The sequence below is a fragment of the Lepidochelys kempii genome, chromosome 9, assembly GCF_965140265.1.
Source record: "Lepidochelys kempii isolate rLepKem1 chromosome 9, rLepKem1.hap2, whole genome shotgun sequence".
NCBI lineage: Eukaryota > Metazoa > Chordata > Testudines > Cheloniidae > Lepidochelys > Lepidochelys kempii.
In genome coordinates, this window is record NC_133264.1 from 36,226,378 (window position 1) to 36,242,115 (window position 15,738).

The following is a 15,738-nucleotide window of genomic DNA, read 5'->3' on the forward strand; positions in this document are numbered from 1 at the left end:
ATCTAAAGTAGATGATAATATGATACATATAAAGGACCAAATTCTGCCCAGATATGTGGGTGTCTCACTCCCCAGTTACTTCAGTTATGAGTGGCACATGAATCTGAGGGTAAAATTTGATCCCGGTCGTACTGTGTAATGTGCTTATGAAACAGATTGACCTGAAATTTCCAAAATAATATTAAAGTATCACTGAATTCACGTGTTTGAAAAAATGGAATCCAAATGTCTGTTTTGTTTTTAGATAAATTATTCAGCCTTTATTGGCACAGAAGACTGATGGTTAGAAGTTTGGGTTCTATTCCTGGCCCTTCACTGTGATTCTTGGGCCAGCTGCTTAACCTCTCCATACCTTAGTTTACCTATCTGTAAAACTGAGATAAAATGCATCTACCTTACAGGGATGTTGTGAGGTTTAATTAAAGTTTGACACTTTGGGCTCCTCAGATGATAGCTACTGATAAAAATAAAAAGTATTATTTTTATAAATGAAGCATCAATAATTTTTCTAAGTGTTACCAACTGTATCTGGAAAAAAAATGTCTGTATACAGAAGACTAATTTATTAACTATTGCCACAGTACATCGCGGAAACAGAAGAAACCGTGAAAGCTTCTCGAAATACGGAACGACTAAATCTGTTCTCCTTAGATCCTGATATAACTGTAAGTGAGAATCCTGTTTTAGTTTCTAACGGTATTGAAGATAAAGAGGCCCAAACTGACTTGGTTACCAAAAAAACTCAAGGGTTGTTTAGAGGTCAGCAGGCAGGTTGGGTACTTACCTATGCAACAGAATTCCACATCTGTGTTGAACACTATTTGGAATGTTGCATCTTCTCCTCACAAACAGTGTTTGAGCTACCCATCTTGGCGATGGCTGCTGCTGATTTGTTGATTATGTAGCATTATTTATAGCTGATCTGCTTTTTAGATGAGTGGCATTAAAACCTAGCAGTGGGTGATTCTCAAAAAGGTTTCAATTTTGCTTTCACTTGAAGTCAGTGGCAAAATATTATTGACTTCAAGAAGTAACTGCACTGGGACCAAAGCTTGGTTCAGCTGGAATAAGAATACCAAAGTTTAGTTCCTTCTCTGAACTATGTCTCAACCTCCTGAATCTCCCAAACTGGACTGGAAATCTCACAAGAACAGGCTATCTCAAGATTCCTGGTACTTCCTCATGGTCTGGAAATACTACAAGAATAGCATTTTTCATGGTTATTCCCTACTTTGGCTTTTACTGCAAAGATGCATACAGAAAAGATAAGCAATGGGAAGAAAAGTTCACCAAAGCTACTTAAGTAGCTTAGCTGGGGATTTGGAAGGTTCAGGTTGGTTTTAATTTATTTGAACATCTTTAGTAGCTTAATAGACATTAAACTTCAGGATTCAGGGCTTGTTACTTCTCTCATTGAATGGATGTTTTGCCAGTGGTTAATGGGGAACAAGACTGGAAAAACAGTCATCTTTATGACAGGTTTCAGAGTAGCAGCCGTGTTAGTCTGTATCTGCAAAAAGAAAAGGAGTACTTGTGGCACCTTAGAGACTAACAAATTTATTTGAGCATAAGCTTTCGTGAGCTACAGCTCACTTCATGCATGCATGCATCTGATGAAGTGAGCTGTAGCTCACGAAAGCTTATGCTCAAATAAATTTTTTAGTCTCTAAGTCATCTTTATGTTGTTGAGAAATAAAAACCTTGCCTAAAGCTGTAGTCAGGACACCCCTCATTCAAGTCAACTGAAATATAGGGTGATAGAGGTCTGAAATCTACTACACAGATGTCTTTGGAGTTACATTCTGTAGTGTTTTGTCTACATTCATCTAAACAGGGAAATAAACAATTCAAATTGGTCTCTGTTTTTCAAATTACAAGAAATTGACACCAAGGTGCTGGACTGGAATTCAGGGGATGTAAATTCAATTCTCAGCTCTGCCACAGACACCCTATGTGACTGTAGGCAACCTCTTTCCCTCAGCTCTTAATCTCTAAATTGGGAGTAATAATACTCTCCTTCCTTATAGGGGTTATATGGGGATAGATTATTCATGTTTGTGAGGTGTTCAGATACTGCAGTAGTCAATAGTGCAGATAGAAATCTTATTTATAATGTTGGATTTTTTTTTGTGTATACTACACATAAATAATCAGCCCAAATTGTTTATTCTAGGCCTCAAATCTTCAGAAAAAGGAGTTTCCAGGAACAGATTCAGTGATCAAACCATTTGAGGAAAAGGATGCAAAGAGGATCATGATAACTTGTAAATCCCTCAGTTTGAATCTTCAGGCTTGTGTGACTGAGAACGAAAATGATCCTATAACCAATGTAAGCTATGTATATTTCTCTGCATATGCATGTCTCTTTTTCTCAAGGATGGGACTGCTTAAATCTGCATTACTGCTGCAATTAGGAGGTGTGATGAAAGCTCCTTCTTCCATATTCTAAGCTCGCTCTTCCCTCTCCCTGTGTGTATGCATTAGGCTTTAATCATGTACTCAGGGAGTTCTTAGACCAATGTTCTGCGGTTAATAATTGTATTGAATGTAGCAATAGAATATTTTGGAGGTATTGATTCTTTGTGGATCTAAGTGCAATAGAAAACAATCTGTGAAGATCCCGGTCAGCCTTTTCTTCACTCTGCATTATGGCCCTGATCTAAAGCCCATTGGCATCAAGACTCCCATTGACTTCCATGGGCCTTGGATCAGGTCCTATAAGCACACAACAAATTGGTATCAATGTAGAGCGGGCAACACTCTATCTGATAAAGCACAGTGTTTTGTAATGCTAATGTGCTCCCTCCATTGTACAAAGTGGGACCACAACCCAGTAGTTCACTCTGACTTTAGGAGATGTGTATATCTGTTGTGATGATGGAAGATTATTATTGCATTAGGATAGAAAATAGCACTGGGCCTGTATACAAGCTAAATGAAAGTAGACAAACTTTCATTTTATTGATTAAAGTGCTTACAGACTTTATAAATCCATGAAAGCACAATAAATATTGAGGCACAAAACTTAATCTGTAATATCCTCCTCCCGCTCTTATTCTTGTAAAAAAAAAAAAAAAAAGAAAGAAAGAAAACCTAAACCATCAATGCACAATCCCTGGATCTTGTTAACTTCTGCTTTAAGTGGGAGAATTTCAAATATTTCATCAAATCCCATGTTCTGGCAATTCAGCTTCCATCCATTACATATGAGACATTGATTTTTCATTTGCAGATCACCACTAGAGTGGGTGCATAATCGGCATATGGTGGTCAGTACTTTTACAGCAGAATGAAGGAGCTGGGGAAGTAAAGTAATGATGATTGTAGCAAGGAAATGCAATAATTCAGTCCAGAACTACGAAAGCATAGAATGGATTATCTGCTAATGCACCCTGCATCCATAATTTCATTAAGGGTCCTGTTCCACAGAGCAATGCAAAGCAGCTGTAAACTGTAATGACTGCAGCCAAGCCTTTTGTGTCAGGACATTTGTGAAATGTGTTTCTCAAGGGATCCGTTTGGTAACCTTAACCCTTATCTGTGAACTAGCTGGTCTGCATATTTCTCATTCACATTTCCGATTTAGATGCCAAGTGTACTGTCAAACCCAAGTTTTCAGAAATCATGAGTCAGGCCCCCCAGACTCATGAAACTGGTTTAAAAATCCAATGAGATAAATGTTTGGTCTGTTTTTTGAACCACAGGGTTCATGTTTTCATGCTTTTCTCTGCAACCATGAAGCTAAACACTTTTTAAAAAAATGAAAGCTGAGATTTTGACCTAATCACTGAATTCTAGGAGCAGGTGCTTTAAAAAAAACACCAAATATTGCAGGACTGGTGAGAAAATGGCAACGTTGTGTCAGCAAAGTTCTTTATTGTTGTTACTGCATGCACAATTGCAAAGGGATGCTATAAAGCAGGGGTTCTCAAACTGGGGGTCGGGACTCCTCAGGGGGTTGTGAGCTGTCAGCCGCCACCCCAAACTCTGCTTTGCCTCCGACATTTATAATGGTGTTAAATATATAAAGAAGTGTTTTTTTAATTTATAAGGGGGGGGGGTCGCACTTAGAGGCTTGCTATGTGAAAGTGGTCACCAGTACAAAAGTTTGAGAACCACTGCTATAAAGAGCAAGATCAAGGAGAGCATGAGTGCTGCAACGTCCTCCCAGAACAGTGCTGTGTTTGTTTTGCCCTTTGTGATTCCAGCTCTGCTAGCTAACATGAAGTGCAGGCAGAGCTATCACTATGCCTGACCTCTGACCTGAGCCTCTAAGTGTGACCCCCCCCCCTTATAAATTAAAAAAAAACTTCTTTATATATTTAACACCATTATAAATGTCGGAGGCAAAGCAGAGTTTGGGGTGGCGGCTGACAGCTCACAACCCCCTGAGGAGTCCCGACCCCCAGTTTGAGAACCCCTGCTTTATAGCATCCCTTTGCAATTGTGCATGCAATTGTTTTCTGGGTAGTCTAACCCTGCAGGCAGAGCTAGAGTTGCAGCCCTGGAGTTCAAGGACTAAAAACATGTACTGCACCTGCACAGTGGTGCAAGGGTGGGAGAAATTTCTTGCACCCTACATCCTCTGGTGGCTGCACAGTCTGGCACATTGGACATAGAACTGATAGATTTTAAACCTCTTGTGTTCTGATAATATTATATTTTAATCAAGCTGTTTCTGATTTTTATCTCTAGATTGAGCCTTTTTTTGTGAGCGTGGCTCTGTTTGATATCAGGGACAACAGGAAAATCTCTGCTGATTTTCATGTGGATCTGAACCACACACTTGTTACACAGATGGTTTTAGGTTCCTCGTCTTCACTGGAAAATGGCAATATTGAAACAATGGACACAAGTGAAGCAAAAGAACCACTGGTCAAGGGATTTCCAGAGACTTGGTTGAAGTATCCAAAACAGGTACTTGATGCATGATGTGTCTCACTGATGTTTAAATGGGACTGTTCACACCACTAATGGTACTTGTGTTCCATATGCACTGTGCACATCCTAAACTGGGCTCTAATGGCTCCTTTGAAACTATCAGTATCTGTCATCTAGAAAAACCCATGAAGTGTGCAGCCATTTTTATGCTAACTCTTTGGGCTCAATCATTGACCTCTCCCAAACCAGCCAAACAAAATCACAATTTAAAATCTCATCTAGATGTCTGCATTACTCTCTAAGTTATGACACAGTCTTGTTATTGTCACTCTTGTCCTCCATTTACTCTCCATACCAGTTTTCTTTTCCATATTATTAATTTATGTTACATCTGTTTTTAGGCTTTGATTCAGGAAATCACTTAAGCATGTGCTTGGGGGATTTCCTGAATAGGGATGTTTTCCTGAACTGGGTCCTAAGATTGTATGGTAATGGGACCATCTCTTCAGTAAGTTCTGTAATTCATCTTTTTGCAAAAGGATGTTTGGCTTTATCGTCGGGCCAAATTCCAACATGATGTATCACATTTTGACTCCAGAATTTCCTTATAATTTCAGTTGAAGATACGATTACACTCAGGTATTAAACTGCATACTAATGAGTCCGTTGTATGGCTGTGACCAAATTTCTTAAAAAAATAGGCATCTATGCTATCTCATTAGAGGCAATATTTAATGGAAAGAAAGCTCCCTGGTTACCTGGGATATCATAGGGCTGCCCCAGTAGAGATGGTCAGAAACTCAATTTTTTGCCAGAGAAAATTCTGTAAGAAAAATCTCCTTTCAAAATTTTTCAACCAAAAAGTGGTGGGTTTTCTAAAGGAATTTTCAAAATGACGTGAAAGAAGAGTGTTAATTTTACTTCGTATCAAAACGACATTTCAAAATGAAGACTTTCATTTAGTTTTCAAATGTCAAAGTGATACAACATTTTTCATTTTGTTTCAACTTAAAATATCATTTCATTACGTTTTTATTTCTGGAAACTGAAAAATTTCAGCTTTCATTTTTTGTTTTTTAAATTAATTTATTTTTATCCTTTCTCTCGCTTTTGTACTTTTCCCTCCTTTCTCCAATGGGATACAGGAGAGAAGGTAAAGAAGTGTGTAAAAGTGGGGAAAGCACCGATTTTCAAGCTTTTTTACTGTTTTCCAAAAACTGAAAATAGATTTTTTTTTATTTCCCAAACTGAAACAAAACAATATTTTAAATTAAAATGAAACAAAACATGTCATTTTATTTTAATGTTGATTTGAAACATTTTTAATTTCAAATTTTCTAATCAGAGAATCAAACATAATCCTCAAAATTGATATTTTCCAGTGAATAGTTTTAATTTTAGTTACATTTTTGTTTGAAATCAGCTCTGCTATTTTAACATCCAGAAATACAGATTCCTCTGTATGTAAAGCAAAAGGAGAATCATGATGAAAAATACAAATGATCTGATTTCTTGTATTGAAAATATATCACTCTGGTATCATATTCAATATTCTCATCTTACATATGAGTACATATCACAAAACAGATAACCAGTCAATATGAGCCCTTTCTGGGATTCCAAAGAAATTCAAAAGTGAGGCATTAATTCGACTTCCCTTTAAGTTCAGTTAGACTTCCTTAGTGCTGTTTACGTACACTCAGTGACTTGAGGATAAGTCTCAGATGAGCCTGCATGCTATAACCGACCCTCTTCAATGATTATCTAGAAGAAACTTTGAGAGCCACTGATGGAAACCTACAAGATGGTGTACCCATTGATGGATGAAAAATTAGTCATCTGTGGTTTGCTGGTGATGTTGACCAGATTGGATCATCGGAATAAGAGGTGCAAATATTGCTCGAAAGAGTAGAGATGGAAGCCGAGACTGTTAGGTCTAAAGATATCACATGGAAAGACAAAGACGGTTGAAAAGTTGAAGATATTTCTACCCAAATTTGAAGAGACATTGGAGTGTGTTGAGCACTTCAAATACCTGGGTAGCTTGACCACAAAGGATGCTAAACATCACTTAGAGGTCTGACATAAAATTGGAGTCACTCCTGCTGCCCTAGTGACATGTAACCACATTTGGAGAAGCAAAGGTATTACCATGAAGTGCAAAATGAAATTGCTATAGTCTCTTGTCTTCAGCATCTCGCTGTATGTATGTGACACATTGACGCTAAGGAGCCAGGACATTAAGAAGCTTTCCGCCTTGTAATTGGAAAACTACAGGTGATTGCTGAGCATTAGCTATACCTCATACGCGACTAATGAGGAGGTGATCCCTCAAATTTACAGCATAACTGGAGTGATACCGTCAAGGATACTATCAAGATGACCAGACAAAGAAAACTTGAGCTGTGAGACCTATGGGCCAGATAAGTTTTGCAGGGATTGGTGCCAGGTGCAAGGGGCAGAGGGCACCCACAGCAAGTTGGTTCGACAAGGTGGTTGACTGGATGAGATGCAGTATGGCACACTTCTGTGTGAAGACTGAAAAATGAGGAGGAAGATTGCTGGCCAGTGACCCCTGTGTGTTGTGTTTACTGTTCATTGTGTTGTGACTCTGTGGTTGCTTTGAACTATGAGAGAACATATGTATGTGAGTAACTCTAAGAGAGACTAATGAACCATAAAGGGCTTCAGTTTGTGTAAATGATCTAACATTTACACATCACCTCTGTATTTGGCCCTGTGAGTCCAAACAAATAAACCTAAGTTGGCCTAAGGAAGTGAAGTCCCGGTGACATCCCCATTAAGGGGACTAGAAGAAAGTGCAAGATCCACCAACACAGAAGCCCTCTAGGTTCACTTAGGCTCAAACAGGAACTTCCTTTCCACCAACTGGGGGCATTGACAATGTCTCCACTTGTTACAGAATTGTTATATGCTTATTAACTATACTCTTTTTTATTCATAGGCTCTTTTCTCCATAAGTAACCCCCATTCTGAGATTGTTTTGGTGGCAAGAATAGAAAAGGTGCTCATGGGAAATATTGCCAGCAGTGCTGAACCTTACATTAAGAATCCAGACTCTAATAAGGTAATGCAGTATAAACATAAATTGCCTCTTTGATTGTTCATGTAAATGTTGTGGGTGGAAAACACTGCACACTATATTTTCAAGGCTTATGAGTTTATGGATGCTTAATTGTACAGGCTCACTTAGGATCCTCTCCTATTGAAGTCAGTAGCAATATTCCTCTTGACTTCAGTGGAAGTAAGATGAAGCCCTTAAACATGTAATGCAAGAATAAACTTAATATAGTAGATGTAGTTTGCATCAGGACATCTGGCAATAGAACTGAGTTGGTAAATATGCATTCTAGATGAAATACTATGTGATTATAATCTATTTGTTGTGTACTACTTGTGCTGGTATTATTCTAGCTGAGTGAATTTCAATGCCCCCATAAGTAACTGCCCTTTGAGAGGGGACTTAGGTGGGTGTTTGGTTCCAGCCATCCACATGCTACAATCTAAAGGCAGGCAGCATGACTACATTACCAATGCTGCAATGGGCTAAAAGGATGACTGCTTCCATTATACAGTGATTTTGGAACATCGGATCCTAGCTAGTCTCCCGCTACAGTCCCAAGTAGGCAGGTGTACAGCCTACTTCCATGGTGCACATGGGATGCAGAGGCTTCTTTGTGGGTACGTGTACACTGCATCTGAGAGGTGTGATGCCCAGCAGGGGTAGACAGATTCAAGCTAGCTCAGCTGGCACCAAGTGTCTAAGAATAGCAGTGTGGATATTATGGCACTGGCATACCTCCCTGCTGCAATGTAGACATACGCTGTGTGGCCAGTTCACACTTGCCCTTCCTTCACATAAGGGTTTAAGAAGGGCTCTGTATGCTAAGGAGATATTTACCACTCTGATATCTTGACTCTACATAATGATTAGGACTTGAGTGTGTTGCACAGAGTGCTGCAGCAGATTTGAGGTCCCCACTTTAGAGGTTTCAGAAAATTTAATTTCAATTAACTGGGAGAGAGAGATTGAAATTGTAAACGCCTAAAGGTACCTGCCATGGTACACATTTTCCTGACATGTATTTTTTTAACTATTTCAACAAAAAATATTTCCTCTGTTGGTGTGCCTGAACAATTTTAAACTCCAGGGTTGATCTGCTACTTGGATTTATATGCACTCAAAATGCTTTGCAGACACTACACTGAAAGGCCGAATTCTGTCTTGACTTAGGCCGCATGAAACCCCATTGATTTTAACGGGGTTGCGGAAATTGTAAGGCAAGACAGAATCGAGGTTGACATCTGCTGGCTGCACTATGATATCCCAGCTCTGAGACCAGAATATCAATCTTACCATTCAGTTAATTTAAACAAGAGAGCCGTGGTACCATGGAAGGGATTAATTTGCAGGAAGAACATGTAGTATTTCCACTGCTTCCCTTTCCCAGTGGCTTCCACCAGAGGGAAGGGAAGACTAAATTTCTTCAGGGGCTCCATAAAAGACCCCCCAGCAGAGGTTGCTCAGAGGATGTACTTAAACAGTGCATCCCTGTTACCCTGTTCTCACCTCCTCCCAGGGCCAGCGCCACCCCCTGTGGACCTCCAGCAGAGTGCAACTTTTCCCTAGTAAACTTCTCCCATGATGATGCTCCACCACTCTGGTCTGATTTTGTTAACCCTTCAGATAAACACCACCTAAATTGCATTTCCGGTACGCATAGGTACGCACCTTGTTTCAAAAACTGTGATGATGACATTGATGATACCAATGGTATTTATTTTTCTTTACCTAGTGTGCACAAAAAGTGTTAAAATCCAACAAACAGTTCTGCGGCAAGCTGGGGAAATACCGTATGCCATTTGCTTGGTCAGTGAGGTATGTATATTGATTATTTTTATATAACATTTCTAACAACATCTTACAGCTCACCCTGCTCTTGGATTCGTGTACTTTTATTATGAGCCACATTTTCAGTTTCAAACTAATACTTTCTACTTCATCCATGCCCCTGGCTGATCCTGGTGGCTTTAATCAATTCTGTTTTGTCCTATTTCCCTTTATTTATGGAAATGAATTAAAGTCATGTTCCCATTAAATACTCGTGTGGTAGCATCTATCACTCACACACCTGCTGAAGTTGCTAAAAAGCATCAAGAACAATGTCAGTTTATGACAATAATGCAGGAGCAGACCCACTCTGAGCAATTTTGTGCTAAATATTCTAAGAGAGGTTTGAAAGTTAAAATTCTTTCAGGAGACTTTTAAAAAGCTAATTCTTCTCTGAAATGGGAATTGAATACGTACTATAGGAGCCTAAATACAGATTTAAGAGCCTACATGTAGGTATCCAAGACTGGAACTCTGTCCCTGTGATTACACCTGTCGAGTTTTGAGAAACATTGGCCAAAGATCTGGGAGTTGCACAAGCTCCTAGTAGCCCCAGTGCCTACGTCTTGGTGGTGGTGGAGGGGGAGAATGCCTTGGAAGCGCTTGCATTGTTAGCATTCTCAGCAGGCATTAGAAAGCTGGAGGTTTTATTTATTTTGTCTTTTCAGTAATAATTAATGACAATAATGTGTTTATTGTTGGATCCCCTCTCTTGTAACGCTTAGCCTCATGACCTCTACCTCTTCTCCTGGTTGCTTCCTGTCCATTTTCTTTCCATAGTACATCTGCACGTTCTACTCTCTCTCACTTCCTCATCTCTCCTTTGGGACTATTCCCTGCTTTCTTTGTTGCCTTCTCCTCTTCCCAGGTGTCATGGGGGTGTGCCAGTCCAGGAGTACCCCCCTGCTGGCCAAGTGTGGCACTGCAGATGTTCCCTGCCTGTTTCCTTCTCAAATGTGCATCTCATCCACTTTCTACAGGCCTGTACTGGAGATGTCGCTTAGTCCTCCAGCCAAGTCACAAACAAAACTTAACCCTTTCTAGGGTAATAAAAATCCAGTTGAAAGATCCCAACAAACAAAAAAGTTCCTTTGCCCTTCAGCGGCTTCTCTTCAGCCCATCCTCTGGGCCCTGTTCTTAGCCCCTTTCTGGGCTTTGAGAGTCTTTCTGTCCCTGGGTTAGAGCACTCAGCACCCAGGCTGACTCCCTGACAGTACCAGTATCAGTCCCTTTCTAGGATCTGCTCTCAGAGGTATGGCTGGCCACGTCTCCCCTTAAAGGGGCCAGTCACCCTGTGATACCTGACACCTAGATTCCTGCCTTCTGCCTTGGTTTTCTCCCTCCCCGTATTGTTCTCCCTCCCCTCTGTCTCTATTTTTCTTTGATTCCTTTCTTCCTCCTTTTCTCTTTTGGTCTCTGCTCCTCAGCTTTGTCCTACTTCTCAATTTATTGCTGTCCAGAGAGCACTGCTCAGTGGGGTCCAGTAGCACCTCAGGCACTGCTCCCCATTGTGTTCGTAGTATATGCACCAAGTGGGGAATGGAACCTTGCTCAAAGGAGTAAGGTCTGCTAGAGGTAGAAGCACTTTTCTTCTATAGCTTCTGTCCTGCCATTTTGTTTCAGGAATGGTAGAGCACTAAATGGAGGCCCTACAGAAGCAGTTGGGGAGCAGCAGCTTCCCCCTCGCCCCACTTGACAGCTTTCTAGTTGAGGGGCTGTCCAGGACAATCAGGGGTAGTTGTAATGCACATGGAATGGGTCTGGAATGGGTATACTCCTGCCTGACTTGGAGCTGTGGAGCCCCAAGGGGGAACTGTCGCCATCCCCAGGGCAGATGGAGGTGGTGATTCTATAATTATAGAGGTTCGGAGATGAAGAAGTGGGGAGGGAGGCAAAAGAACAACGAAGCTGAGCTATTAGAAGCACTCATTTATATTTTATTGGCAGACAGTTTGGTTGCTCTCCAGTAAAGTAAGGAGAGGGGTTTACTTGTTCAAGGAAAAGGAAGATAATTTGTTCTGCTGTACTGTACCCAGTTCAAGGATGCACATCAATATTTATCAACTTTATATGGCCAAAGGACCATTCATCAAAATTACATGAATAGTTGTCTGTTGGTTTGGCAGAACAGTTTCAACATATAAGGGAAGGTACAATGGAGGTATATGCAGGCTAGGAGCCAAACCTAAGCTATTTCTTTCTTAACTCTCTCCTGCCTAGCTCATTCCCACTGCTGTACCACTAGTGTGGCAGGAGAAGAAACTGAGACTCCTTTGCACAGGGACTACTCCCTGCAGGCATGGGGCGGGGGTGGCAGAGGCAGAGCTGGCTGGTCACGAGGGGGACATGTGCAGGGGCTGCATTGTTCCAGTGCATTGGTTAGCTTGAGAAGCATGGTGACTCAGTCAAGAACTCCCACCAGCACAGCACTACTCTGCAATAACCCCACTGTGAGCCGAGTCTAGTGATCGAGCCCTTCATCAGCATCCCTAAACCCTCACACCCATCGAGCTAAGTGGGATGTGAAATCTCTTGGCACCTTTCTGGATCAGGTCGTTAGTAAGCAAACTCAGCTCCAGTCTGGGTGACAGGCTCCCCAGTTAGAGTGTGTGAAGTGTTACCTGCCTTGAGAAGGGATTTTATGAAGCCGATCAGCTGAAAGGGGAGCTTCCTAAGCTCGCAAGGAGAGAAATGCCAAGGAGAGGGGCTTAAGTGCCTCAGGATCCTCAGCCACAAATCCTCTCCTGGAATTAGGCATCTAAGCCAGGTCAGCCACTTAAGTAGTCCATGTCCTAGTAACCAAAAACATCCCTGTCTGCTGCTGATGCTTGATATCTCTCTTGTGCTCGCTCCCTGTGCCCCCCAGTGTCTTTTGATCACTAAGGCAGTCTGCTGCCCCTCCACCTATTGGTTGCCTGCCTCTGGCCCTCCTGATGGTGGGGCGGGGGGGGGGCTGGCAGCTCACAGGTGTTAGGCATGGTCTGAGCACACCCACCAGAACAGGACCCACAGGTGAGATTGGTGCTCCCCTGCTTAATTTGAGAATCCTACTTTGGGGCCTCAAACTACAGACTTCTTTTCCACTCTGAAATATGTTGTGGTCTAATTATTGGCTCTTCTTAAACTTCTCCATCGTTAATGAGAACATGGCAGATGACACGGTGTAGCAGAAACACATTAGTCCAAATTCACTACATTCATAAACACATTGACAGCACTGGTGTTATGCCAGGGTTGAATTTGGTTCAGTAGGTCACGTTCTGCTCGCATTTATGCCAGTGTAAATCCAGAGTAAATCTATTGCCATACTCCCAGTGGCATAAGAACAATGAAGTATAACAAACACTGATATAACAAAGAATTTGATCCAACAAAATCTATTTCTAATTTTGTAGCTTGAAAATAGATATTTCCACAAGACACACATCACACCACACAAAAAGTGTTTTGACTAGGATAAATTGCAAAAATCTTGGGTTGAAAATGTATTTTCCACTTATATATTTTCTTGCATTAACTGTGTTCACATTTTATTGTGGAAATTTTCCCTTTTGAGTTATTATAATTTAAAGCAGTTACAGATGGCCACAGTGTGATTTTTACATATTCATTCACTCAACCAAAATATGACAATTGCATATGTGTCATGTTGTCATTTGTGCAATTGAAACTCTGATTACTTTATTTAATAACAGAATTGTATGCACCCTTCAGGTTGCTGACTCAGGTTTTTGCCAGGATTTCTCTCTGGCATTGGTCTCATTTGGTGCACTATAGATATTTGCAAGTGACTGTAATTACACTATACATTAGAATGACAGTGTGATACATCAGCCTTCCATTCTCATATTCCTACCAAACCTGCCAAGATTTGTAGATGTATGTCTGGTCTCCATTTAATAGATGTGGGGAAACTTTACTCACTCAGATTAATTTTTACATTACCCTCTTGCCTTGAACCCCCTCTACCTACACAGATCCCATAGTATGACTCTCTTAACACTTTGCAAGGTTTGGGGCCAGATTCTCAGCTGGCGTAGACTGGCATAGCTGCTCTGAAGCTAATGAAACTATGCTGACTTATACCAGCTGAGGAGCTGGCCCTGTATCTCTGACCAAACAGGTGAGCCATCCCTCCACAGTATCTTAGCCAACCCTTAAGAAATGTCATACCAAGTTTAATATTAAATTGTGACCTTTCTACAGATATTTTAACCTACAGAACCAGTATAATTACAATGTAATAGCTAATGAAATCCATACTAAAAAATTATATAGAAATGTTTAAAAGGTTAACAAAGGATCTCATTATTTATTAAATTCTGTTGGTTTTCAGAGTATTTTTATAGAGCAATATTAAAGTTTAATTCCTTTTTAGTTATCTAGGACTTTTCCAAAAAGGAGGCTTGTAGTACACAAGGAACGATCAGTAGAGAGTCAATAAATTATTATTCAAATGCTAAATTCCTGGATTTTATGAGCATTTTATGATCCATCCCTTTCTTTGAATTAACTCAAGTTTTGTTCAATGTCAGCTGTCATTATCAAATAACTGTAGATTACTTTCTATGGTCAGGGACTCTCACTTGCAAGTGTGACTCATAATATAAATCTATCTAGCAAAGTTTAAGGCTGAAGTTAGTTAACTAGAGCTGTAATACACATAATGCTTGCTCCAAAAGCAATTCTTCAGCTTTTATTAAGCCCTAATAACTGAGGTACCAGTATGATCTGGCAAGCAAAAAGCCACGTAATTCTCTTCTCAGTGTATATACATAAGCCCCATTATAACATGTGCCTAAAGGAGACCAAATTTTCTAACTGCATACACAAAATATGAATAGTAGCAAAATAGGCTGTAAAGATGGTTTATTGCAAGTGGGTGATTGCTAATGTAAGAATCTATTTGCATACACGGTTGCCTATTCTGTTCATTCACGTGCATAGTTTTCATGCAGTTTTGGTGTTCAGTGATCACACAAGGCTTGCAAGGAATCTGCTTTGTTCCATGTTTGGTTACAACTGGCTGTGTATAACAACAAGAGCTTCTCAGTGCGCTGAAACTCTGTCTAGGAAGCTCAACCCTTAAAGGTGCAGCACCTAATTCCACAGCAGTTACCTGTTTGTATTAATATATTTATATTTTGTGTGCACTACTTACATACCTTTTCTTTTTAATCTGCAGTGAAAGTCCATCAGTATTTTTGGACTGACATCTCCCCACCTTACTCTTCTAGCCTGGATGCTGTGTTTTAAGGCCTCAGTTGCTAGAGCAGTGGCTCTCAACATTTTCAGACAACTGCACCCCTTTCAGGAGTCTGATGTGTCTTATGTACCCCCAGGTTTCACCTCACTTAAACTACTTGCTTACAAAATCAGACCTAAAAATACAAAGGTGTCATAGCACACTATTACTGAAAAAATGCTGACTTTCTCATTTTTACCATATAATTATAAAATAAATCAATTGGAACATAAATATTGTACTTACATTTCAGTGTATAGCATATAGAGCAGTATAAACAAGTCATTGTCTTTTAGTTTGTACTGACTTCTCTCGTGCTTTTTATGTAGCCTGTTATAAAACTAGGCAAATAGCTAGATGAGTTGATGAACCCCCTGGAAGACTTCTTTGTGCCCCCAGGGGTACGTGTACCCCCGGTTGAGAACCACTGTGCTAGAGTAACTGAATGCATGGAGAACAGAGAGAAAGAAATCTTCCCCATCCCACAGTGACTCTGCAGTCACTCGACAAATTCTAGTGGCACAAGGGAGGCTACTTATTGGTTATTTCATACATCTCTCCTGATAATCTGGAGACCTAAGGCTTTGGAGAATAGAAACAATGCTAAAAGCATTTGATAAAACAGAGTTAGGTTACTTCCCTGTAGTTATGGAGAAATTTAATGTTGGTCCCTCCACCTCAGCTAACTGAGTTAAGACAC

The 15,738-nt window shown here is 40.4% G+C and overlaps 1 protein-coding gene across 17 annotated transcripts in view; it reads left to right on the forward strand.

The window, feature by feature from the left end:
• Positions 1 to 15,738, forward strand: part of DOCK10 (dedicator of cytokinesis 10) — a 245,037-nt gene that overhangs the window by 134,754 nt on the left and 94,545 nt on the right. For 16 of the 17 annotated variants that reach the window (XM_073359912.1, XM_073359918.1, XM_073359919.1 and 13 more), the window contains exons 10-14: positions 582 to 665; positions 2,174 to 2,329; positions 4,696 to 4,917; positions 7,847 to 7,969; positions 9,699 to 9,781. In XM_073359912.1, coding sequence (XP_073216013.1) covers positions 582 to 665; positions 2,174 to 2,329; positions 4,696 to 4,917; positions 7,847 to 7,969; positions 9,699 to 9,781 — 668 coding nt within the window. The remainder of the gene's footprint in view (positions 1 to 581; positions 666 to 2,173; positions 2,330 to 4,695; positions 4,918 to 7,846; positions 7,970 to 9,698; positions 9,782 to 15,738) is intronic. The other variant, XM_073359914.1, reaches the window with a different exon arrangement.